Here is a 25,779-nt window from a genome sequence, read left to right as displayed (position 1 = left end):
ATATGTTATCTTGCTGCCATAGAATAATCGGCTTCCGAGCATGATTATACGTCAATCATGTGCGTGCGCGGTGATCACTAGTTAATTTTCGCACCAAAGAGGAACATCACATCAGGACAAAATAGAAGCAGGATTTTAAACAAGTGAGCTCAGCAAATTAACAGTGGTTTCAAACAGCTAGCAGCTGCTAGTAGGAGTACTGGAGGAGTAGAGAGTCCTAAGTAAAGTAATAATCACATTTAGGCCCAGCCCTTTAATTTGTCTTGAAATTAAACCCACCTATATAGTTCATGCTTGACTCCTCTAAAGCTTGGCAGAAACTGCAGTACACAACTTATATATCGTGTAGTTTCTTACTCCATGGCTCCTCTAAAGTTTGCAAATTACAGAACTCGACAGTGGTTTTCATCATATGTACATACAGAAAAGATCGATGAAGCGTGCGCGCGCACGTGCGCGCGAGAGAGATGCGCGGGAGGGAGGGGATCGAGGCTTAGCGAGATGGAGCTTGCGCTAGACGTAGAGTGCGCCGACCTCCCTGAGGCGCGGGACGAGGCGGCCGCTGAGGTGGAGCCCCATGAGGCCCTCGAGTCCGCCGACGGGCGCGCCGCCGACGAAGAGCGCCGGCACGGCCGCGTTCTGGCCCCCGGCCTCCGCCGCCGCGAGCTCCTCCGCGGCGCCCTCCAGCTCGATGACGGTGGCGTGGGCGCCCACGGCTGCCAGCAGGCTCTTCATGACGTGAGCCATGTAGCAGCCGCGGCGCGCGAAGATCACCACGGGGCTCTCCCGGACCAGGCGCCCGAACCGCTCCGCCGGGGCCTCCTCCTCCCCGGCCGGGTCGATGGTCAGCCCCCGCCGGATGCTCGCCACCGCTTGCATGCTCGACCCACCGACGCTGCCGTGAAGATGGATGGGATTAGTTAAGGACGGCCGGCGATCCCAAAGGGAACGGTGTGTGAGACAGGGCGGCCCCGCCGTGAATATGGGTGGATCCGGAGGAGGTGGAGGGAGACGGGAGAGGCGAGCTTGGCTCGGCGGGTTTATATATAGAGGAGGCCGGAGCGGCACATGGGCCGGGGTGGGGAGGTGACGTCAGGCGAGCGCGCGGTGACAGGGTAGCGGCGGGGCCTGAGAGGTTGCGTCACCACGTGGCTGGAGACGGACAGCGAGCGGGCATTAAATTCTAGCTAGCCGGAGTACGAAAGAATCCGAGCTAGCTGACGACGGTACCACGGCAACGGTGAAAGGAAATTGCTCCTATTCTTCTCCGGCTCCGACCTCCGAGATAGCAGCAGCAGTACGAATTCCAAGTGGCATTTTCTTCGGTTTTGTAACTTGCGATGGAATCCGTTTTGCACAGGTTCGACGTGCGATATTTTTGGGGGGCTGGGTTGGTGAGTGGGATATCCGGGGCAACGCGAACCACCCGTCGGTAGCTACGAGCTAGGAAGATTCTGCGCCAAGGCTGCCCGGACCCGGAGATGCCGGCATCGGAACTCTCCACGGTACGATCCATCCTCCTCCGTCGATGCCGGCTTCGTCAAACAAGAACACAGTGGCACTGCGTGACGTGGTGTCAAGTGTGAAAAACGGCTCCATAATTGCGACGACGAAGACGGGAAGAGTTTCTGACGCCGGAGCTGGCGTCACCAGCCATCGCGTGGCCGACGCACGCGACAGTGTCGCGGTTAGGGCATCTCCAGCGCCCGCCGCGAAATGGACACTAAGAGATGTCCAGTCGTGTCCCCAAACCGTCCCACAAACAGCACTAATTGAGCGTTTGGGACGTGTTTTGTTCGTGCAGCGATGTCGCTCCCCAGCCGTATCCTCCAAACGCCGCCTCCAAAACTTAAAAGTAATTTTAATAGATAGAAGAAAACTCTTTACTAATATTCAAATCGGTGCACCATAAATAAATTACATATAAAACTTCGAAAAAACATAATCAAATTACATATAAATTATTTTAAACTACTACTTCTTCTTCTTTGATGATGGCCCCGTCTCGTCGTCCTCATCACGGTGGCGCTTCCTACTTGTCACCTCTTCCGAATAGGCGGTGTCGGTCGACGCGTCGGAGGAACTTGTGTCCTCCTCGTCGTCGCCGGTGCTCGCCGGTTGCGCCTCGGCCTTGGCCTTCGCTTTCGCGTCCGCCTCCGCCTTCGCACGGGCCGCCGCCACCTCCTCAGACCCTTCCTCCTCCGCTTCCTCCTCCACGGCCTGTCATTCCTCCGCGCTGTCAAGTGGCGGCGGGGAATCATCACCGCTGCTAGGCGTCCGGACTCTGTCCCACCAATGGCGCCATCCTGGAGGCTTGCCCTCGCTGGAGGTGTCAGATGGAAGATCGGAGATGTAGCTCATCGTGAGGAGAAGCTTGGATGAATGGTGGCCGGTTGAAGATCCGAAAGCGCCTACGTACGGGCCTTATTGAGCGCGGATGAACGGCGGCGCAGAAGTCGAAGAGAGCGGCGGTTGCTCTTCTGAGGAGTTTGCGCTCCATTCCGGCGGTTGGCGCGTCGGTTGACGCGGTTGCTAATGCGACGGTTCCACTTCCCGGTAACTTCACCGTCGCTACGTAGGCGGCGGTTGAGCGTCCGAGCCGCTGACGCATCGGGCCCGCGCCTCCTCGCCTCTCATTTCGTTTTGTCCGGCGTGCCGGAGCGTCCCCTGTGTAGCGGGGATGGGCTTGATACGTCTCAAACGTATCCATAATTTCTTATGTTCCATGCTACTTTTATGATGATACTCACATGTTTTATACACATTATATGTCATTATTATGCATTTTCCGGCACTAACCTATTGACGAGATGCCGAAGAGCCGATTCTGTCGTTTTCTGCTATTTTTGGTTTCAGAAATCCTAGTAAGGAAATATTCTCGGAATTGGACGAAATCAACGCCCGGGGGCTTATTTTTCCACGAAGCTTCCGGAAGACCGAGGAGAAACGAAGTGGGGCCACGGGGCGCCGCCACACTAGGGCGGCGCGGCCTGAGGGGGCCCGCGCGGCCCTAGCGTGTGGGGCCCCGATGGCGTGTATTTCACACGTTCGTTGGGCAACCCCAAGAGGAAGGTATGATGCGCACAGCGAGCAAGTTTTCCCTCGGAAAGAAACCAAGGTTTATCGAACCGAGGAGGAGCCAAGAAGCACGTTGAAGGTTGATGGCGGCGAGATGTAGTGCGGCGCAACACCGGGGATTCCGGCGCCAACGTGGAACCCGCACAACACAACCAAAGTACTTTGCCCCAACGAAACGCTGAGGTTGTCAATCTCACCGGCTTGCCGTAACAGAGGATTAACCGTATTGTGTGGAAGATGATTGTTTGCGGAAAACAGTAGAACAAGTATTGCAGTAGATTGTATTTCAGTAAAGAGAATTGGACCGGGGTCCACAGTTCACTAGAGGTGTCTCTCCCATAAGACGAACAGCATGTTGGGTGAACAAATTACAGTTGGGCAATTGACAAATAAAGAGAGCATGACCATGCACATACATATTATGATGAGTATTGTGAGATTTAATTGGGCATTACGACAAAGTACATAGACCGCCATCCAACCGCATCTATGCCTAAAAGTCCACCTTCAGGTTATCATCCGAACCCCTCCGAGTATTAAGTTGCTAACAACGAGACAATTGCATTAAGTATTGCGCGTAATGTAACTAGTGACTACATCCTTGAACATAGCACTAATGTTTTATCCCTAGTGGCAACAAGCACATCCATAACCTTAGTGGTTCTTGTCACTCCTCCAGATTCACAGAGGCATGAACCCACTATCGAGCATAAATACTCCCTCTTGGAGTTACTAGCATCAACTTGGCCAAAGCATCTACTAATAACGGAGAGCATGCAAGATCATAAACAACACATAGACATAGCTTTGATAATCAACATAACAAGTATTCTCTATTCATCGGATCCCAACAAACGCAACATATAGAATTACGGATAGATGATCTTGATCATGTTAGGCAGCTCACAAGATCCGACAATGATAGCACAATGGGGAGAAGACAACCATCTAGCTACTGCTATGGACCCATAGTCCAGGGGTAGACTACTCACACATCACACCGGAGGCGACCATGGCGGCGTAGAGTCCTCCGGGAGATGATTCCCCTCTCCGGCGGGGTGCGGGAGGCGATCTCCTGGATCCCCCGAGATGGGATCGGCGGCGCCGGCGTCTCCGGGAAGGTTTTCCGTATCGTGGTTCTCGGTGCCGGGGGTTTCGTCACGGAGGCTTTAAGTAGGCGGAAGGGCAAGTCGAGAGGGGGCACAGGGGCCCCAGATGACGGGGCGGCGCGGCCAAGGGGGGCCGCGCCGCCCTAGGGTTTGGCTCCCCTGTGGCCCCACTTCGTTTCGTCTTCGGACTTCTGGAAGCTTCGTGGAAAAATAGGCCCCTGGGCTTTGATTTCGTCTAATTCCGAGAATATTTCCTTACTAGGATTTCTGAAACCAAAAACAGCAGAAAACAGCAACTGGCACTTCGGCATCTTGTTAATAGGTTAGTTCCAGAAAATGCACGAATATGACATAAAGTGTGCATAAAACATGTAGATAACATCAATAATGTGGCATGGAACACAAGAAATTATCGATACGTCGGAGACGTATCAGCATCCCCAAGCTTAGTTCCGCTCGTCCCGAGCAGGTAAAACGATAACACGAGATAATTTCGGAGTGACATGCCATCATAATCTTGATCATACTATTTGTAAAGCATATGTAGTGAATGCAGCGATCAAAACAATATGTATGACATGAGTAAACAAGTGAATCATAAAGCAAAGACTTTTCATGAATAGCACTTCAAGACAAGCATCAATAAGTCTTGCATAAGAGTTAACTCATAAAGCAATAATTCAAAGTAAAGGCATTGAAGCAACACAAAAGAAGATTAAGTTTCAGCGGTTGCTTTCAACTTGTAACATGTATATCTCATGGATATTGTCAACATAGAGTAATATAATAAGTGCAATAAGCAAGTATGTAGGAATCAATGCACAGTTCACACAAGTGTTTGCTTCTTGAGGTGGATAGAAATAGGTGAACTGACTCAACATTGAAAGTAAAAGAATGGTCCTCATAGAGGAAAAGCATCGATTGCTATATTTGTGCTAGAGCTTTGATTTTGAAAACATGAAACAATTTTGTCAACGGTAGTAATAAAGCATATGCATCATGTAAATTATATCTTATAAGTTGCAAGCCTCATGCATAGTGTACCAATAGTGCCCGCACCTTGTCCTAATTAGCTTGGACTACCCGGATTATCACCGCAATACATATGCTTTAACCAAGTTTCACAAAGGGGTACCTCTATGCCGCTTGTACAAAGGTCTAAGGAGAAAGCTCGCATTTGGATTTCTCGCTTTTGATTATTCTCAACTTAGACATCCATACCGGGACAACATAGACAACGGATAATGGACTCCTCTTTTAATGCTTTAAGCATTTGACAACAATTAATTATTTTCTCATTAGAGATTTGAGGATGTTTGTCCAAAACTGAAACTTCCACCATGGATCATGGCTTTAGTTAGCGGCCCAATGTTCTTCTCTCACAATATGCATGCTCAAACCATTCAACTCGAGTGTAGATCGCCCTTACTTCGGACAAGACGAACATGCATAGCAACTCACATGAAATTCAACAATGAGTTGATGGCGTTCCCCGATAAACATGGTTATCGCACAACAAGCAACTTAATAAGAGATAAAGTGCATAATTACATATTCAATACCACAATAGTTTTTAAGCTATTTGTCCCATGAGCTATATATTGCAAAGGTGAATGATGGAATTTTAAAGGTAGCACTCAAGCAATTTACTTTGGAATGGCGGGAAAATACCATGTAGTATAGGTAGGTATGGTGGACACAAATGGCATAGTGGTTGGCTCAAGTATTTTGGATGCATGAGAAGTATTCCCTCTCGATACAAGGTTTAGGCTAGCAAGGCTTATTTGAAACAAACACAAGGATGAACCGGTGCAGCAAAACTCACATAAAAGACATATTGAAAACATTATAAGACTCTACACCGTCTTCCTTGTTGTTCAAACTCAATACTAGAAATTATCTAGACCTTAGAGAAACCAAATATGCAAACCAAATTTTAGCATGCTCTATGTATTTCTTCATTAATGGGTGCAAAGCATATGATGCAAGAGCTTAAACATGAGCACAACAATTGCCAAGTATCACATTACCCAAGACATTTATAGCGATTACTACATGTATCATTTTCCAATTCCAACCATATAACAATTTAACGAAGAAGAAACTTCGCCATGAATACTATGAGTAGAAACCAAGGACATATTTGTCCATATGCTACAGCGGAGCGTGTATCTCTCCCATAAAGTGAATGCTAGGATCCATTTTATTCAAACAAAACAAAAACAAAAACAAACCGACGCTCCAAGAAAAAGCACATAAGATGTGGCCGAATAAAAATGTAGTTTCAGGGGAGGAACCGGATAATTTGTTGATGAAGAAGGGGATGCCTTGGGCATCCCCAAGCTTAGACGCTTGAGTCTTCTTGATATATGCAGGGGTGAACCACCGGGTGCATCCCCAAGCTTAGAGCTTTCACTCTCCTTAATCATGTTGCATCATACTCCTCTCTTGATCCTTGAAAACTTCCTCCACACCAAACTCGAAACAACTCATTAGAGGGTTAGTGCACAATATAAATTGACATATTCAGAGGTGACACAATCATTCTTAACACTTCTGGACATTGCATAATGCTACTGGACATTAGTGGATCAAAGAAATTCATCCAACATAGCAAAAGAGGCAATGCGAAATAAAAGGCAGAATCTGTCAAAACAGAACAGTTCGTATTGACGAATTTTAAAATGGCACCAGACTTGCTCAAATGAAAATGCTCAAATTGAATGAAAGTTGTGTACATATCTGAGGATCATGCACGTAAATTGGCATAATTTTCTGAGTTACCTACAGGGAGGTGGACCCAGATTCGTGACAGCAAAGAAATCTGGAACTGTGCAGTAATCCAAATCTAGTACTTACTTTTCTATCAACGGCTTAACTTGGCACAACAAAACTCAAAACTAAGATAAGGAGAGGTTGCTACAGTAGTAAACAACTTCCAAGACACAAAATAAAAACAAAGTACTGTAGGTAAAAACATGGGTTGTCTCCCATAAGCGCTTTTCTTTAACGCCTTTCAGCCTAGGCGCGAGAAAGTGTGTCAAGTATTATCGAAGGGTGATGCATTCTCAGCGGGGTGTGGAGTTTTCTCAACTAGGCATAGTATATTGGATACATAAGTTTCAGCATCTCCCTTTTCATTAGTCTTAGGCGTGCTACTCTCATCAAACAAATTTTCAGGAACTAGCCAAGCATAGTTATTTTCTAATGCATCATTCATAGCTAAGAGCTTACATGGTATTGGTGCTTTGATCTCCCCTCCATCATCAATATTATTAGTGTATCTTATTCTATCCATATCCATCTTTTCAAGGAGACTAACAAAATTAGTTGGAGAACCAAGCATATTAAATTTAGCAAACACCTTTCTAGCTTCTCTTGCTAGACCACCAAATTCTCTAAGAAGGGTTTCTAATATAAAATCTTTCTTTTCCCCTTCTTCCATATCACCAAGTGTGAAGAACATGTGTTGGATTATAGGATTAAGATTAACAAATTTAGTTTCCAACAAGCGAACTAAATGCGCAGCAGCAATTTCATAAGTAGGTGCAAGGTCTACCAAGTGTCTATCTTCAAAATTTTCAATTGTACTAACATGATTGAAAAATTCTTCTATATTATTTCTCCCAACTATAGACCCATGTCCTACTGGTATGCTTTTTGTGGTAAAATTAAAAGGAAACATGATGAATAAAGTAAATGCAAGTAAACTAATTTTTTTTGTGTTTTCGATATAGCAAACAAGATAACAAGTAAAGTAAAACTAGCAACTAATTTTTTTTTTTTTGTATTTTGATTTAGTGCAGCAAACAAAGTAGTAAATAAAACTAAGCAAGACAAAAACAAAGTAAAGAGATTGAGAAGTGGAGACTCCCCTTGCAGCGTGTCTTGATCTCCCCGGCAACGGCGCCAGAAAATTTATGCTTGATGGCGTGTATTTCACACGTTCGTTGGGCAACCCCAAGAGGAAGGTATGATGCGCACAGCAGCAAGTTTTCCCTCAGAAAGAAACCAAGGTTTATCGAACCAGGAGGAGCCAAGAAGCACGTTGAAGGTTGATGGCGGCGAGATGTAGTGCGGCGCAACACCGGGGATTCCGGCGCCAACGTGGAACCCGCACAACACAACCAAAGTACTTTGCCCCAACGAAACGAGTGAGGTTGTCAATCTCACCGGCTTGCTGTAACAAAGGATTAACCGTATTGTGTGGAAGATGATTGTTTGCGAGAAAACAGTAGAACAAGTATTGCAGTAGATTGTATTTCAGTAAAGAGAATTGGACCGGGGTCCACAGTTCACTAGAGGTGTCTCTCCCATAAGACGAACGAGCATGTTGGGTGAACAAATTACAGCTTGGGCAATTGACAAATAAAGAGAGCATGACCATGCACATACATATTATGATGAGTATTGTGAGATTTAATTGGGCATTACGACAAAGTACATAGACCGCCATCCAACTGCATCTATGCCTAAAAAGTCCACCTTCGAGGTTATCATCCGAACCCCTCCAGTATTAAGTTGCTAACAACGGACAATTGCATTAAGTATTGCGCGTAATGTAACTAGTGACTACATCCTTGAACATAGCACTAATGTTTTATCCCTAGTGGCAACAGACATCCATAACCTTAGTGGTTCTTGTCACTCCTCCGGATTCACGGAGGCATGAACCCACTATCGAGCATAAATACTCCCTCTTGGAGTTACTAGCATCAACTTGGCCAAAGCATCTACTAATAACGGAGAGCATGCAAGATCATAAACAACACATAGACATAGCTTTGATAATCAACATAACAAGTATTCTCTATTCATCGGATCCCAACAAACGCAACATATAGAATTACAGATAGATGATCTTGATCATGTTAGGCAGCTCACAAGATCCGACAATGATAGCACAATGGGGAGAAGACAACCATCTAGCTACTGCTATGGACCCATAGTCCAGGGGTAGACTACTCACACATCACACCGGAGGCGACCATGGCGGCGTAGAGTCCTCCGGGAGATGATTCCCCTCTCCGGCAGGGTGCCGGAGGCGATCTCCTGGATCCCCCGAGATGGGATCGGCGGCGACGGCGTCTCTGGAAGGTTTTCCGTATCGTGGTTCTCGGTACTGGGGGTTTCGTCACGGAGGCTTTAAGTAGGCGGAAGGGCAAGTCGAGAGGGGGCACAGGGGCCCCAGATGACAGGGCGGCGCGGCCAAGGGGGGGGCCGCGCCGCCCTAGGGTTTGGCTCCCCTGTGGCCCCACTTCGTTTCGTCTTCGGACTTCTGGAAGCTTCGTGGAAAAATAGGCCCCTGGGCTTTGATTTCGTCTAATTCCGAGAATATTTCCTTACTAGGATTTCTGAAACCAAAAACAGCGAAAACAAGCAATCGGCACTTCGGCATCTTGTTAATAGGTTAGTTCCAGAAAATGCACGAATATGACATAAAGTGTGCATAAAACATGTAGATAACATCAATAATGTGGCATGGAACACAAGAAATTATCGATACGTCGGAGACGTATCAGGCCCCCGTGACTCCTCCGACTCCGCCCTTCCGCCTACTTAAAGCCTTCGTCGCGAAACCCTCTGTACCGAGAGCCACGATACGGAAAACCATCCAGAGACGCCGCCGCCGCCAATCCCATCTCGGGGGATTCAGGAGATCGCCTCCGGCACCCTGCCGGAGAGGGGAATCATCTCCCGGAGGGCCCTTCATCGCCATGATCGCCTCCGGATCGATGTGTGAGTAGTTCACCCCTGGACTATGGGTCCATAGCAGTAGCTAGATGGTTGTCTTCTCCTCATTGTGCTATCATGTTAGATCTTGTGAGCTGCCTATCATGATCAAGATCATCTATCTGTAATGCTACATGTTGTGTTTGTTGGGATCCGATGAATATTGAATACTATGTCAAGTTGATTATCAATCTATCATATATGTTGTTTATGTTCTTGCATGCTCTCCGTTGCTAGTAGAGGCTCGGCCAAGTTGATACTTGTAACTCCAAGAGGGAGTATTTCTGCTCGATAGTGGGTTCATGCCTCCATTGAATCCGGGACGATGTGATGTAAAGTTCTAAGGTTGTGGATGTGCTCGTTGCTACTAGGGATAAAACATCGATGCTTTGTCTAAGGATATTTGTGTTGATTACATTACGCACCATACTTAATGCAATTGTCTGTTGTTTACAACTTAATACCGAAAGGGGTTCGGATGATAACCTGAAAGTGGACTATTTAGGCATAGATGCATGCTGGGATAGCGGTCTATGTACTTTGTCGTAATGCCCCGATTAAATCTCATAGTACTCATCATGATATATGTATGTGCATTGTTATGCCTTCTTTATTTGTCAATTGCCCAACCGTAATTTGTTCACCCAACATGCTATTTATCTTATGGGAGAGACACCACTAGTGAACTGTGGACCCCGGTCCATTCTTTACATCTGAAATACAATTTACTCGCAATTGTTCTTTATCGTTCTTCGCAAACAAACATCATCTTCCACACTATACAATTAATCCTTTGTTTACGAGCAAGCCGGTGAGATTGACAACCTCAGCTGTTACGTTGGGGCAAAGTACTTTGATTGTGTTGTGCGGGTTCCACGTTGGCGCCGAAATCCCTGGTGTTGCGCCGCACTACACTTCGCCGCCATCAACCTTCAACGTGCTTCTTGGCTCCTACCGGTTCGATAAGCCTTGATTTCTTGCGAGGGAAAACTTGCTATCGTACGCATCACACCTTCCTCTTGGGGTTCCCAACGGACGTGTGTTAACTCGCACGCATCAAGCTCTTTTTTTGGCGCCGTTGCCGGGAGATCAAGACACACTCTGCAAGGGGAGTCTCCACTTCCAATCTCTTTACTTTGTTTTTGTCTTGCTTTATTTTATTTACTACTTTGTTTGCTGCACTAAAACAAAACACACAAAAAAATTAGTTGCTAGCTTTACTTTATTTTGTTTACTTCCTATATTAAAAACACAAAAAAAATTAGTTACTTGCATTTACCTTATCTAGTTTGCTTTATTTACTACTGTTAAAAAGAATACTCCTGAAAACACTAAGTTGTGTGACTTCACTAGCACAAATAATAATGATTTCCTATGCACACCTATTGCTCCACACTCTCTGCAGCAGAATTCTTTGAAATTAAACCTGCTTTACTAAATCTTGTCATGAGAGAGCAATTTTCCGGTGTTAGTTCTGATGATGCTGCTGCCCATCTCTGAAGTTATAAAGTTATTACAAAAACTTGCTAGAAGTCCCAATGCTAGTGCTATAAATTTGGCCTTTACAAAACATATTACAAATGCTCTCATAAAAGCTAGAGAGGAGAAACTAAAACTTGAAACTTCTATTCCTAGGAAGTTAGAAGATGGTTGGGAGCCCATCATTAAGATGAGGGTCAATGATTTTGATTGTAATGCTTTATGTGATCTTGGTGCAAGTATTTACGTTATGCCTAAGAAAATCTATGATATGCTTGACTTGCCACCATTGAAAAATTGTTATTTGGATGTTAATCTTGCTGATAATGCTATAAAGAAACCTTTGGGGAGGATTGATAATGTTCGTATTATGGTTAACAATAACCTTGTTCCCGTTGATTTTGTTGTCTTGGATATTGAATGCAATGCATCTTGTCCCATTATACTGGGAAGACCTTTTCTTCGAACTGTTGGTGCTACCATTGATATGAAGGAAGGTAATATTAAATATCAATTTCCTCTCAAGAAAAGTATGGAACACTTCCCTAGAAAGAGAATGAAGTTACCTTATGATTCTATTATTAGAACAAATTATGATGTTGATGCTTCATCTCTTGATAATACTTGATTCACATTTTCTGCGCCTAGCTGAAAGGCGTTAAAGAAAAGCGTTTATGGGAGAAAACCCATTATTTTACTTCTGCACTTTGTTTTATATTTGAGTCTTGGAAGTTTTTACTACTGTAGCAACCTCTCCTTATCTTTATTTTATTGCATTGTTGTGCCAAGTAAAGTCTTTGATAGTAAAGTCAATACTAGATTTGGATTACTGCGCGTAAACAGTATTTCTTGTCTGTCACGAATTTGGGCAGGGTTCTCTCGTAGGTAACTCGGAAAAATCTGCCAATTTACGTGCGTGATCCTCGGATATGTACGCAACTTTCATTCAATTTGAGCATTTTCATCTGAGCAAGTTAAGTGCCCCTGAAAAATTCGTCTTTACGGATCGTTCTGTTTTGATAGATTCTGCCTTTTATTTCGCATTGCCTCGTTTTGCTATGTTTGATGGATTTCTTTGTTCCATTAACTTTCAGTAGTTTTGTGCAATGTCCAGAAGTGTTAAGAATGATTATGTCACCTCTGAATATATGAATTTTCAATTATGCACTAACCCTCTAATGAGTTTGTTTCGAGTTTGGTGTGGAGGAAGTTTTCAAGGGTCAAGAGAGGAGGATGATACAATATGATCAAGAAGAGTGAAAAGTCTAAGCTTGGGGATGCCCCCGTGGTTCATCCCCGCATATTTTAAGAAGACTCAAGCATCTAAGCTTGGGGATGCCCAAGGCATCCCCTTCTTCATCGACAACTTATCAGGTCACCTCTAGTGAAACTATATTTTTATTCAGTCACATCTTATGCGCTTTACTTGGAGCGTCTGTTTTTTTTTGTTTTGTTTGAATAAAATCGGATCCTAGCATTATTTGTGTGGGAGAGAGACACGCTCCGCTGTTGCATATGAACACATGTGTTCTTAGCTTTATTCTTAATGTTCATTGCGAAGGTTGAACTACTTCGTTCATTGATATATGGTTGGAAACGGAAAATGCCGCATGTGGTAAATGGTATAATGTCTTGAATAATTTGATACTTGGCAATTGTTGTGCTCATATAGATCATGTTTAAGCTCTTGCATCATGTACCTTGCACCTATTAATGAAGAACTACATAGAGCTTGTTAAAATTTGGTTTGCATGATTGGTCTCTAGAGTCTAGATGTTTTCTGGTTAAGGTGTTTGAACAACAAGGAGACGATGTAAAGTCTTATAATACTTACAATATGTTCATATGTGAGTCTTGCTGCACCATTTTATACTTGAGTTTGCTTCAAACAACCTTGCTAGCCTAGCCTTGTATTTAGAGGGATTCTTCTCGTGCATCCAAATCCTTGAGCCAAAAACTATGCCATTTGTGTCCACCATACCTACCTACCACATGGTATTTCTCTGCCATTCCAAAGTACATTACTTGAGTGCTACCTTTAAACTTCTATTCTTTGCCCTTACAATATATAGCTCATGGGAAAATAGCCTTAAAAACTATTGTGGTGAAGAATATGTACTTATGTATCTTATTTCTTAATAAGTTGCTTGTTGAGCGGTAACCATGTTTCGGGGATGCCATCAACTTTTACCTTTGTTGAATATCATGTGAGTTGCTATGCATGTTCGTCTTGTCTGAAGTAAGGGCGATTTTCATGATCAAATGGTTTGAGTATGCATATTGTTAGAGAACAACATTGGGCCGCTAACTAAAGCCATGAATCATGGTGGAAGTTTCAGTTTGGACACAAATCCTCAATCTCTTATGAGAATATTATCTGTTGTTGAATGCTTAAGCATTAAAAGAGGAGTCCATTATCTGTTGTCTATGTTGTCCCGGTATGGATGTCTAAGTTGAGAATAATCAAAAGCGAGAAATCCAATGCGAACTTTCTCCTTAGACCTCCGTACGAGGCGGCATAGAGGTACCCCTTTGTGACACTTGGTTGAAACATAGGATATGCAATGATAATCCGTGTTAATCCAAGCTAATTAGGACAAGGTGCGAGCACTATTAGTATTCTATGCATGAGGCTTGCAACTTATAGGATATCTTATACATAACACATATGATTTATTACTACCGTTGACAAAATTGTTTCTATGTTTTCAAAATGAAAAGCTCTAGCACAAATATAGTAATCCATGCTTCCCTCTGCGAAGGGCCATTCTTCTACTTTATTGTTGAGTCGGTTTACCTATTCCTTCTATATTAGAAGCAAACACTTGTGTAAACCGTGTGCATTGATTCCTACATGTTTACCTATTGCACTTGTTATATTACTTTGTGTTGACAATTATCCATGAGATATACATGTTGAAGTTGAAAGCAACCGCTGAAACTTATATCTTCCTTTGTGTTGTTTCAAAGCTTTCTACTAAGAATTTATTGCTTTATGAGTAACTCTTATGCAAGTCTTATTGATGCTTGTCTTGAAAGTATTATTCATGAAAAGTCTTTGTTATATGATTCATTTGTTTACTCATTGTCTTCATCATTGCTTCGAATCGCTGCATTCATCTCATATGCTTTACAATAGTATTGATCAAGATTATGATAGCATGTCACTTCACAAATTATCCTTGTTATCGTTTACCTACTCGAGGGCGAGTAAGAACTAAGCTTGGGGATGCTTGATACGTCTCAAACGTATCCATAATTTCTTATGTTCCATGCTACTTTTATGATGATACTCACATGTTTTATACACATTATATGTCATTATTATGCATTTTTCGGCACTAACCTATTGACGAGATGCCGAAGAGTCAGTTCTTGTTTTCTGCTGTTTTTGGTTTCAGAAATCCTAGTAAGGAAATATTCTCGGAATTGGACGAAATCAACGCCCAGGGGCTTATTTTTCCACGAAGCTTCCAGAAGACCGAGGGAGAAACGAAGTGGGGCCACGGGCGCCGCCACACTAGGGCGGCGCGGCCTAAGGGGGCCCGCGCGGCCCTAGCGTGTGGGGCCCCCGTGACTCCTCCGACTCCGCCCTTCCGCCTACTTAAAGCCTTCGTCGCGAAACCCTCTGTACCGAGAGCCACGATACGGAAAACCTTCCGCAGACGCCGCCGCCGCCAATCCCATCTCGGGGGATTCGGGAGATCGCCTCCGGCACCCTCGCCGGAGAGGGGAATCATCTCCCGGAGGGCTCTTCATCGCCATGATCGCCTCCGGATTGATGTGTGAGTAGTTCACCCCTGGACTATGGGTCCATAGCAGTAGCTAGATGGTTGTCTTCTCCTCATTGTGCTATCATGTTAGATCTTGTGAGCTGCCTATCATGATCAAGATCATCTATCTGTAATGCTACATGTTGTGTTTGTTGGGATCCGATGAATATTGAATACTATGTCAAGTTGATTATCAATCTATCATATATGTTGTTTATGTTCTTGCATGCTCTCCGTTGCTAGTAGAGGCTCTGGCCAAGTTGATACTTGTAACTCCAAGAGGGAGTATTTATGCTCGATAGTGGGTTCATGCCTCCATTGAATCCGGGACGAGTGACGGAAAGTTCTAAGGTTGTGGATGTGCTTGTTGCTACTAGGGATAAAACATCGATGCTTTGTCTAAGGATATTTGTGTTGATTACATTACGCACCATACTTAATGCAATTGTCTCGTTGTTTACAACTTAATACCGGAAGGGGTTCGGATGATAACCTCGAAAGTGGACTATTTAGGCATAGATGCATGTCTGGATAGCGGTCTATGTACTTTGTCGTAATGCCCCGATTAAATCTCATAGTACTCATCATGATATATGTATGTGCATTGTTATGCCTTCTTTATTTGTCAATTGCCCAACTGTAATTTGTTCACCCAACATGCTATTTATCTTATGGGAGAGACACTACTAGTGAACTGTGGACCCCGGTCCATTATTTACATCTGAAATACAATCTACTGCAATTGTTCTTTACTGTTCTTCGCAAACAAACATCATCTTCCACACTATACAATTAATCCTTTGTTTACAGCAAGCCGGTGAGATTGACAACCTCACTCGTTACGTTGGGGCAAAGTACTTTGATTGTGTTGTGCAGGTTCCACGTTGGCGCCGGAATCCCCGGTGTTGCGCCGCACTACACTTCGCCGCCATCAACCTTCAACGTGCTTCTTGGCTCCCTACTCGGTTCGATAAACCTTGGTTTCTTACTGAGGGAAAACTTGCTACTGTACGCATCACACCTTCCTCTTGGGGTTCCCAACGGACGTGTGTTAACTGCACGCATCAGGGCTCGGGGCGCCGGACACCGTATTGGGCCGCGCCGGACAAAAATGGCCTTTGGGGTGGGCGGCTGGGAACGTTTTTTTTGTCCGGCGCATCCCAAATACCTTTGGGGGACGGTTTGGGGGACGCGGCTGGAGATGCTCTAAGAGCATCTCTAGCAGAGCCCGTAAAAGGGGCCGAGGCTGAATAACTCCGGCGAGAATAGGGGTTCGGGCCGAAACTGGGGCTAAACGGAGCCCAAACTCACGGCCTGGCCCGTATAACGAGTTCGGGCCCCCGAGAAACTGCGCGGCCGCCCCGTATTAAAAGGGGCCGCAGAGGGGAATTCGATTTCCAAACCCTACTCCCCTCCGCCGCTGCCGCCGCTCCGCCGCCTCGCTCCGCCAGCTCCGACGAGAAATTCTCGCGTCGCCAGCGCCACATCGCCGCCCATCGAGCTCCGCATGGCTAGCCGCGGAAGCTCCGCTAGGGGAGGTGGTAGTTTGGGCGACGGGGACTCACCACCGCGCCCACCCGTATTCCGCACGGAGGAGGGCAGCGCAAATGGGTCCGGTCGGAGGGCGCCCGCAAGAGCAACGCCCGCCGGTGGACCAACTAGGGGCTCACGCCCCCGGGGAAGCTTGCGCGGTACGTGAACGGACGCGGGGGGTCGTCCTCCGGTGGTTCGCGCCGCCCCCCCTCGCCCTCCGGTGTACGATAGTTCATCTGAGGATGAGGACGCGGCGCCGGCGAGGACGCTCCTGTCCGCCGATGACAACGTCCACGATGACAAGGAGGAGGAGGCCATCGTCGCGTAGTTGGTGGTTGTGTCCGATGCGGAGGCACGAGCACGCTGGCGCCGGGAAGAGGCCGACGCTGTGTGGTGACCCGGCATACCACTGCATGGTGTAGTATGCAAGTCTGACATAACACCAATGAAACACTGTTTCACTAGTATTACATCGCTCATAGTGGTACAACAGAAACATATGCGGGTCCAAGGCATGTCTATAGAATTATATACAGACTCTGTTACAGAAGATTAGCATAGCCTCCTACTTTACAATGAGGTAAATCTGCCAATAAACTCCAGAAGAACGACTCATGGTCTAATTCTATCACGAACTCTATTTGTAGAGTATTTGACTAGCTAAAGAGGTTATGAATAGATTCTAACTAAATAGGAGCTAGGTTTAGGAATCTAATTCCCTTTTACTCCTAGTCTAGGTTTACTCCTTGTTGGATGTGGTATCTGACTCCTCTAACAGGGTCCTGTCTCTTGAAGTAGTTGTTGACTCCTCGGCCTTTGAGTTGCACTTTAGATTCTCCTTCGATGCCTCCATATCTAAGCAGGGGATTTAAGAGTGGGATGAGTACGAGCGTACTCAACAAGTTCATTATAGGAAAGAGGTGTTTAATGCACTAGCTATGGCATTAGACCAGAAAGTCTAATACCAATGCAGGTTTTCATAATCATTTCTTCAAAAGGTTGCTTTTATTCAGAAGAACTATGTCCGTCAGCCTTCACTAGTTTACTAGAACTTCATGGAGTTCCTTTCCGGCAGTGTTCGTAGTTCCAAAACCCGGAACAGGGAGTGACAGGTCATGATTCATTACACTCTGCAGAGGTGTGTTGCTTTACCCATAAGAGATCTAAACCTTGTTGCCAACCGGGCGTACTTTCCCGTCCACACTATCGTGGTGTGAGGCCCGGTATAAGGTCTTAGCCAATTGTACTCCTCCGCTACCTCGAACACCCACCCTTTGTTGCAATCCCGATGTGTTTACACCAATTAAGGATAGCCCCCGACCACGACGATAATTCAGGGCTCTACCATAAATTCCTTCGCCGGTAGATGCAACCCATCATAGACCGCATTACCGTGGGGACTTTAACGGGTTCCCCACCTTACCGCTTGTCCTTAACTGGATCAAGTGTCTATGGTAAGCGCATTCGTTGATGAACGAGAGGTGGAACTACATTGCACTACTCCGTCCCACTCCAGATCTTATGGTTAACACGAGTTTTACGGCACAACAATCACTGGACGACATTTGTTGTTTAATCCTAGATGGATATAAACCCTTGCAATGGAACCTCCACCATATCAACACATACCATGGTTTCATTGCCCACCACATAGTCATATTCATAGTTATGAAAATAGCATTTTTGTTTTTTATGCAAGAGTGATAAGTATAGTACTTTGCAAGTAACACTACAACAGGACAGAGCTTTGGTAACACAGTCATGTAACACATAGTAAAATTTGTGACAGGTAAAATTACGGTAACACATAATTTGTGTTCCAACTACCGATAGTAACACAAACTATATAAGACCCATAATTGTGTTACAAAGATGTCAACGCTGTAACATGTAAATATGTGTGGGAGGTAATGTGATACTAGTTTATTGACATAGTAACAAAGAGATATGTGTTAGGAGGAGTGTGTTACACACTTCAGTGCGAGTAACACATAATCATGTGTTGACCAATAACGTTACAAGCTCTATTATTAGGGTCAATCCTGAGTCTCTTGGGGTCCGCACGAAACTAGAACGGGGATGCAACACGGATTTCACAATGTCACTTTTGGTCATACAACAAACCTTCTCATAAGGCATCTAAAACCAGGTAGGAATCTTAGATGCAATTTCAAGACTAATTTGGCTTTGAATAGCAGGTCGACGTTGTGGGCAACCCTCTGTTTCATCATAAAATAGATTGTATCCTCCGATGAAAGGTTCTTGATGGCTCTTTATACATTTTTCGAAGAGATTCGCCAAAAATGACATGTAGGGTACGTGTGGCACTTGGGCGCGGCAATAACCAAATGACTCGTGTTGCCCTGGATTTTGAAATTAAATTCTACATGGCTATACAAATCCACAAAAGTATACGACCATATAAATCCCTAAAGTTGATAGTTCTTAAGTTATAATAGTCTTGCTCTAATTAATAAATAAATAAATAAATAATATATTCTATTTTCTGTGACACACTTCTATTATTTATTTCTTTTTAAAACTGTTGGTTGTACAATGTGAAAATCGCATATTATACCATTTCCTTGTACCTCTCGCAAAATTTCACTCAAGTTATCTATGTATAAATTACATCCTGGCGAAAGGGGACAATCAGCCACCAGAGATTTCGATGGTTTTTCCCGTTAGAGGTAGCTATTGTGCTGATAAGTACTCCCTCCGGTCTCTTTTAATTGTTTCAGATTTAGTATAATTTTATACTAAATTTGAGTTAACTAAAAAAGACCGGAGAGAATAGATTTAAGGTCATTTTTGCAAAAAAATAAAATTGCGCTGCCAATGTGGTTATTTTGGCTGAGATGAAAAACCAGACGAGGGAAAAATTTAGTCCTTTCCGCGAATGTACGTTTTTCCCTCCATTAATAGCTCCTATTTATTGAGCCATTCTGATTGATCAGCGCGAAACCAATTCGCCGCAATTATCTGATCTACACGCGCGGACTCGCCCACCACTGTGCGCTCCTCGCCGCCGCCCCCATCGCCCTCCCCATCACCGCACCGCCCCGCATCGCCTCCCTGGCTCCCTATCCACCACTGCGCCGCCCTGGCCCTCGTACTCACCACCGCGCCGCCCCACCACCACCGTGCGTTCCTTCGCGTCATGCCGGCCGCTCCGTTGTGTCGTTCCCCGTCGGGCCGGCCACCCCGCTAGCTGCTCCCTGTCAGATCGATCTGCTCGCGGTCGTGTCTTCTTGCCAAGGTCTGTCCACCCTCCTAGCACGTACATGAATTTTTCAGGCCCCTGCACCAGTAGGTAAATCGACAACCACCGAGTGCTCCCTCTGATTGATGCTTGAAGTTGATTTGGAACATCTTCAGTAATTGCAATATTGGATAACCTGCACGAGGACTTTCCTCTAGGCTAGCGCCTCTGTTATTGTTGCTGTGATGACATTACTTACCTGTCTTTATTGGTAAACTAGAAATATCGGTTTGGGACATTTTGGGGACCCCATCACTTTGGTAATTGCATTTCTAGAAGTCTGAAAATAGGAAAAACTATCAATTATTTTTGTTCCTAACATTGCCATAGAATAGGACAAAATCAGTAGAAGCAACCTGGAGCTATACCTTTGGGTTCCATTTGTTCAGTTAACTACTACTGACAGGAAATTTGCATCTGCCTTTTAACTGCTCTAAAAAATTATGGATCGGATGAACTCTTTCTTTGTTGTGCAATTCGATTAACCAAGCATACAAGTCAGGCACTCTTTCTCAAGCAGTCAGATTAGTTCTAAGCTATTAGGAGTAGTAACTTAGGCATCTTTGTTCAGTCAACAAGAAAATTTATAAGCTAATAGGTAGCTCTCAGACTATATTGGTTAGCTTTAGCAAATTAAAAATAAATTCTAATCTGATACCTTCCGATGTTTGCATCTATTGCAAACTGTGCAGTGGCACGGGCCCAATATATACATGAAATTTACATAGATAATTCAGAGCATATGTTCTACAGTAAGTAAATATGTTCAATACTAGGTTTGTATATAAAAGCCTTTTGAGATTCCAACTTGTTGGTACTGCACACATGCATGCTACTTAGAAGTCAGTCTTAATATGTTCTCCAAAACTTATTTTAGCAAAAATGCTATTGTCTGTGGTTCTGACATTGGCACTCTTATGCATCTTAAATTTGGATTGACAGGTGATAGGAATAAAATAGAGAGATTGACACCCACTGTCCTATCTTATATTTACCAATTGTTGTCTTGTCTGTTCACGATCTATCTGAAGACTGGGACTAAACTTGTGAATTCTGTAGGAAAATCTCAAATCAAACGATAATGTTATTTCTCGGTTACCACTACTACATGGTAAAACAAAGGTAATGTCAATACATGGATATATCATTGCTTGTCACTTGAAAATATAATACTAACATTTCAGTTTGTAGAGAGTCCAATGCGGTGGACCTGTTGGAGCACGCTTGTCTATGCAACATGATATGTCTGAGGATAATATTTTACTTCTTTCACGTGAACAGGTTATAAGTTATCTTACTCATGTGGAAAATATAAAATATAGAATAATTACTTGCTTAATATTGCCGTGTCAAACCAGGATGGCGAGCATGATAATGTCAATGAAACAAGACTGTTTTATTTATTATGTGCTTGAGGTAATATTTGTATGCTTTTGAGTTTTGAAATTGAAGCTTTCTATAGCTCCAGGAAATGAATATCATTCCATCGCATGTACTATTATTTTCTCTTTGTAGGTGAGGAAACGACTAATCAGACAGGCAAATGATCTATTGCAAGATTAGACCAACAGGAGACTACCTAAAAAAGAAGTTGTACTTCACTGAAGGTTAATATCTGCTCTAGCTTATTTAGTTCTTTGTGAACATATGCTAGGTTGGGACATCACGGTCAGGCCTAACATGCCCATGCACACGGCTAACAACTCAGATGCAGATAACTAAATAACGTATTTATTCTCTTAGCTCTAACGCATCGTCCACGGTCTGGCTTTGGCCTCACTCACCTTGCCGCTTCACACGACCCTTTTGGATCTGAGAGCACGCAGCATCATGTCTTGCATGTCGCATCGCACATCAGCTTGACATCTCGCTTTCCGTGGGCCTTAGCTGCAATCTCGCCGCACAAGAACCCCCTAAACGAATTAAGCTACATGCAGGATGCAATAAACATATAGAAATATCGTGGATTTTTCATGCAGCTAGAGCATGTTCAGATCATGTTGACGTAGCTGATTGTTAGTCTCGATTTCTAATCTTGCTTGGTCGCGCCAGTGAGTAGTACAAGTGACACATGAGTACTCTTCAGAGTTAGCATCAACTAGTGATGTTGCATGTTAATCGGTGGAGTATTAATTGTTGGTTTTTTTCCTAAAAAAACAGTGCATGCATGTGTATCCGTAATGAAGTGAATGGTCGTCACATTCTTCCTTAACTACGATCATGTGTATCAGTGGCATATTGATCATGCAAAATATATCATTGTTTTCGTCAAACTCTAATATTGATCATTATATAGGTTGGTTCCAAAATATTCAGAGTACCGATCCTGCAACTAAGCCAGCTGGTACAGAGTTAGGTGCTGAGTTTGCGCGTATGGACATAGATGAACTTATTCTGGATAACTCTGGATTCGGTCAGGAAAGTATGTGATTGCGAGATAATTGGTGATGCTTTTACTAAAGGATATTTAATTGCTCGGCCTTCAGATTTTATAAGTTAATTTTTTTCTTTCGTATTCTAAAATGAAATTTGTGTATGTTTAATCATATAACTAAAAGTCCAATTTTCTTCTACAGATTCATAAGAAGCATGATTGAGTTGCAGCCGAAGTCTCCGGTAGGATCAAGAATCAAAAAAAAATTGAAGCATCTTCTTAGCAGTAATTAGTTTACATTTATATATTGGAGAATGTAATATTATTCACAAGATATTTTTATTTCGTCGAACGATGCAAACACTATGGTGTAATATTCTTCACTATTGTATTTTCTCTAGTCCTATGTGATGTTCTTGCACAAATTGTATTTGTATTAATTTATTGTAATGCACATGTATGATACACACTTGTATATTCATAATAAAATATCTCGATATTTTCAATTTATGATGTGACATGCTTCAATAAAATTATTAATTATTTTATCATGTGTAGTTATTGTATTCATCAAATGTATATTCCACAAATTTGGGTACCTAATTACGTGTTTTTAATAAAAAACGAAATGCATTAATTATGTTGTGATACTAGGATAGTAGTGTTACTATGGTGTTACTATAGTTATAAAACTTGTTACTAGGTTAGTTGACAACTATTAATTATAGTGTTACAACAATTGGCTATTATGTTACTAAGTATGTTACTATAGTTACAAAAATATGTTACCACCCATGTTCTTTGTCTACGAAAATGTGTTATTATTGGTGTTACTATGTTTTCAAAAATGTGTTACCGGCGTATGCAGTAACACGTATTATGCATGTTACTACAACACAAATGGTAACACAATTTTGAAGGTATGGTAACAATTACGATATGTGACTAGGGACACCACTTAGTAACACGGCCTAATGGAACACATTTCAAAATATGTTACTATATGGCCTAGTAACACTATTTTGGACCTGTAGTAACACAAGACTGTGTTACCAAAGCTCTGTCCTGTTGTAGTGTAATTTGGTAAAAATACTCAAATGACATGAGCAAGCGATGAACTTGCCTTTCTTGACTGCAAGATTATGCAGGCAAGGTCTTCGATACGTAATAACTCCTAATTCTGAAATAGCATCATCGTCCGGCAAGGACGATGTTTAAAAGATTGGCAAAGATGCAATAATGCATAAGTATGAGATGCAATCGCTCTAAGCGTGACCTAACCCCGATGATTTAGGATTAGTGAGTTGTAATGATTAGTTTCGGGTGTGTTGCACTTTTAGAGTGATTCACAAACAAGGTTCTTATTAGGATTTTGTTGTCTTAGAATCATAAACAAGTAATGCAATATATTATAACAACAGTATTAATAGCACAAAACAATAAGATTTAGTATAATCCTAATATGTAATGAACAGTTGTTGGTTTTAGCACTATATGGCATGGTTAATGATTAATTATCATATACTTCAAAAGGATAACTTTTGAAGAACATGTTCTTTAATAAAGAACAAGTATGATAATTAGGGTTGTGGAGTTTTATGATTGACTATGGTTTCATCTAGTTTCTGGAGTAAGTATCAGATGGATCACAACAGAGTTGGATTCATCAATAGCTAGAACTTGTAAAGGTTGAGTTAAGCCTAAGCATCTTAAGCAATTTATTACACATGGGTGCTATCAAGGTTGGTTATATCTTACTGGTGATAGATGGCTATTGTCTATAGGTCCTATTAGGCAGGGTTGATGGCTTTTCCTTATTTACCTCAAAAGAGTAACTTCTGAAGAACATACTTCTTAAATAATAAGAAGTGTTTCAATTAAGGTTGAGGTTATCTAGGGTTTGTTATTGGATCCACTAAGTAAGGACTAATTGGCTTCTAAATAGGATGGTTCATAATTTATGAAGTACTTGTAGGGTTTAGTGGACTATGGTTATGTAATGACACATATTGGGCATAGATGCTATTGGAGTTCATCACAATGGTGTGATGCTAATTAAGGTTAATAAGGATGAGATCCTTGGTGATAGGGACTAGGTTTGATCCTACTTGAGCATCTAGATTCTATTAGGAAATACATGGAATACCATTTTATTAGTGATAGGTCTCTATTATTTTATGAAGACATGACAAGTATTTAGTTGCCATTATGGTTCTATGATTGAAAAGAAAGTATCATGATTACATGATCTAACCTAGGGTTTAAGTTAGAAGCAAATTAGGGTTCACATGAAATAGTGGAGCTAGGGTTCCCAAATGGAATTAGGGTTTTAGGTTTCACATGAGATTATGAACCTATAACTTTATTTTTAATGGAACTAGGGTTTCCTAATAACCATTTAGTTCTTAGGTTAATAACTTCATTATAAAGTTGAAGTTATTAATAACTTTGAAATAAAAATAATATTGGATTTGGCATTTAAAGATTTTAATAATTAAGGTAATTATTAATCAAGGTTTAAATCCCTCTAATAAGGACTTAACAAAATAATAAATAAAGAAAAATAATTTTAATGTTTTCTTTATTTACTTAATAGTTTTTACTAAATTTAGAAGTTTTTCCTAATTGTTGAATTTTAATTGAGTTTAGAATTAGGAATAAAGGCTTAATTAATAAGTATTAAATAATTAAATTTTTATTAAAATAAATTTCATATTATATTTTTATTTCATAGATTTCATTTTTAGGAGCATTTTGATATCTCATATATATTTTTCTGAGTTAATATGAATTTTCTATAATTTGGAAAAGCTACGACAATTTTCTGAAATTGAATTAAAATGAAAAATACTAAATGCACCCGGCTGAATCTACCCATAGCCACTGATTGGTGGGGCTATCTCCACGTCACCTGCCACGCAGCATTGACCGTGGTCAAAATTGCTGGCGTGGCAAGGTTCACGGTGACCGACGGTCTGAGGGCGATGGTCGCCGGAGTTAAGCTCTCCCCGCGGGCAAACTACTTACTCCACGAGACTCAGCACGCCAAGGTGAACATATTGGTACTGGCGCCGCTCCGAAATGGTCGCCGGAGCGTGGCCGTCGGCGAGGTGCTGCGGCGGCGCACGGTGGTCGATGGTGACAGGGCTCTACGGCGCGACCTAGGGCTCGATAGGATGCTCAAAAGATGCGCAAGATCACCTGGATGCTTCCTGTAGGGTCGTCGGTGTTGATTGGAGACGGAGGCGTCGCGGCGGTCGCCGTTTCCTTCGCAGTACCGCGAAAGGGAACGGACGAAATCTTCATCCTCCGAGCTCCCCTCGGCCTGTGACTTCACCAGACGAACGAGGACATCGAGGCGCTCCTCCTGAGCTCAACGGCGGGCTCTGGGGTGGTCGGAATCGCCGGGGCGAGATCGTGGCCGGCGAGTTAGGGTTT

General features: G+C 43.1%; 1 protein-coding gene and 1 long non-coding RNA gene across 4 annotated transcripts; one reads left to right on the top strand and one right to left on the bottom strand.

Moving 5' to 3' along the window:
- Positions 1-222: 222 nt before the first annotated feature.
- LOC124667745 (monothiol glutaredoxin-S2-like) lies at positions 223-1,002 on the bottom strand. Its single transcript, XM_047204998.1, has one exon. It carries the CDS (start codon positions 877-879, stop codon positions 514-516), a length of 366 nt encoding a protein of 121 aa, XP_047060954.1. The 5' UTR covers positions 880-1,002; the 3' UTR covers positions 223-513.
- Positions 1,003-19,853: 18,851 nt separating this feature from the next.
- LOC124665993 lies at positions 19,854-22,766 on the top strand. Of its 3 annotated transcripts, none has more exons than XR_006990766.1 (7): positions 19,854-19,964; positions 21,027-21,089; positions 21,159-21,248; positions 21,326-21,383; positions 21,483-21,574; positions 22,264-22,389; positions 22,544-22,766. It is a non-coding gene; the product is annotated as an uncharacterized LOC124665993 (long non-coding RNA). The 3 variants fall into 3 exon arrangements; XR_006990768.1 differs by having other exon boundaries at positions 22,264-22,411; XR_006990767.1 differs by lacking the exon at positions 22,264-22,389.
- The last annotated feature ends 3,013 nt before the right edge of the window (positions 22,767-25,779 follow it).

This window comes from Lolium rigidum, chromosome 6 (genome assembly GCF_022539505.1).
Source record: "Lolium rigidum isolate FL_2022 chromosome 6, APGP_CSIRO_Lrig_0.1, whole genome shotgun sequence".
Lineage (NCBI taxonomy): Eukaryota > Viridiplantae > Streptophyta > Magnoliopsida > Poales > Poaceae > Lolium > Lolium rigidum.
The sequence above is the reverse complement of the archived record's forward strand: the minus strand, read 5'-3'. Positions and strand labels throughout refer to the sequence as shown.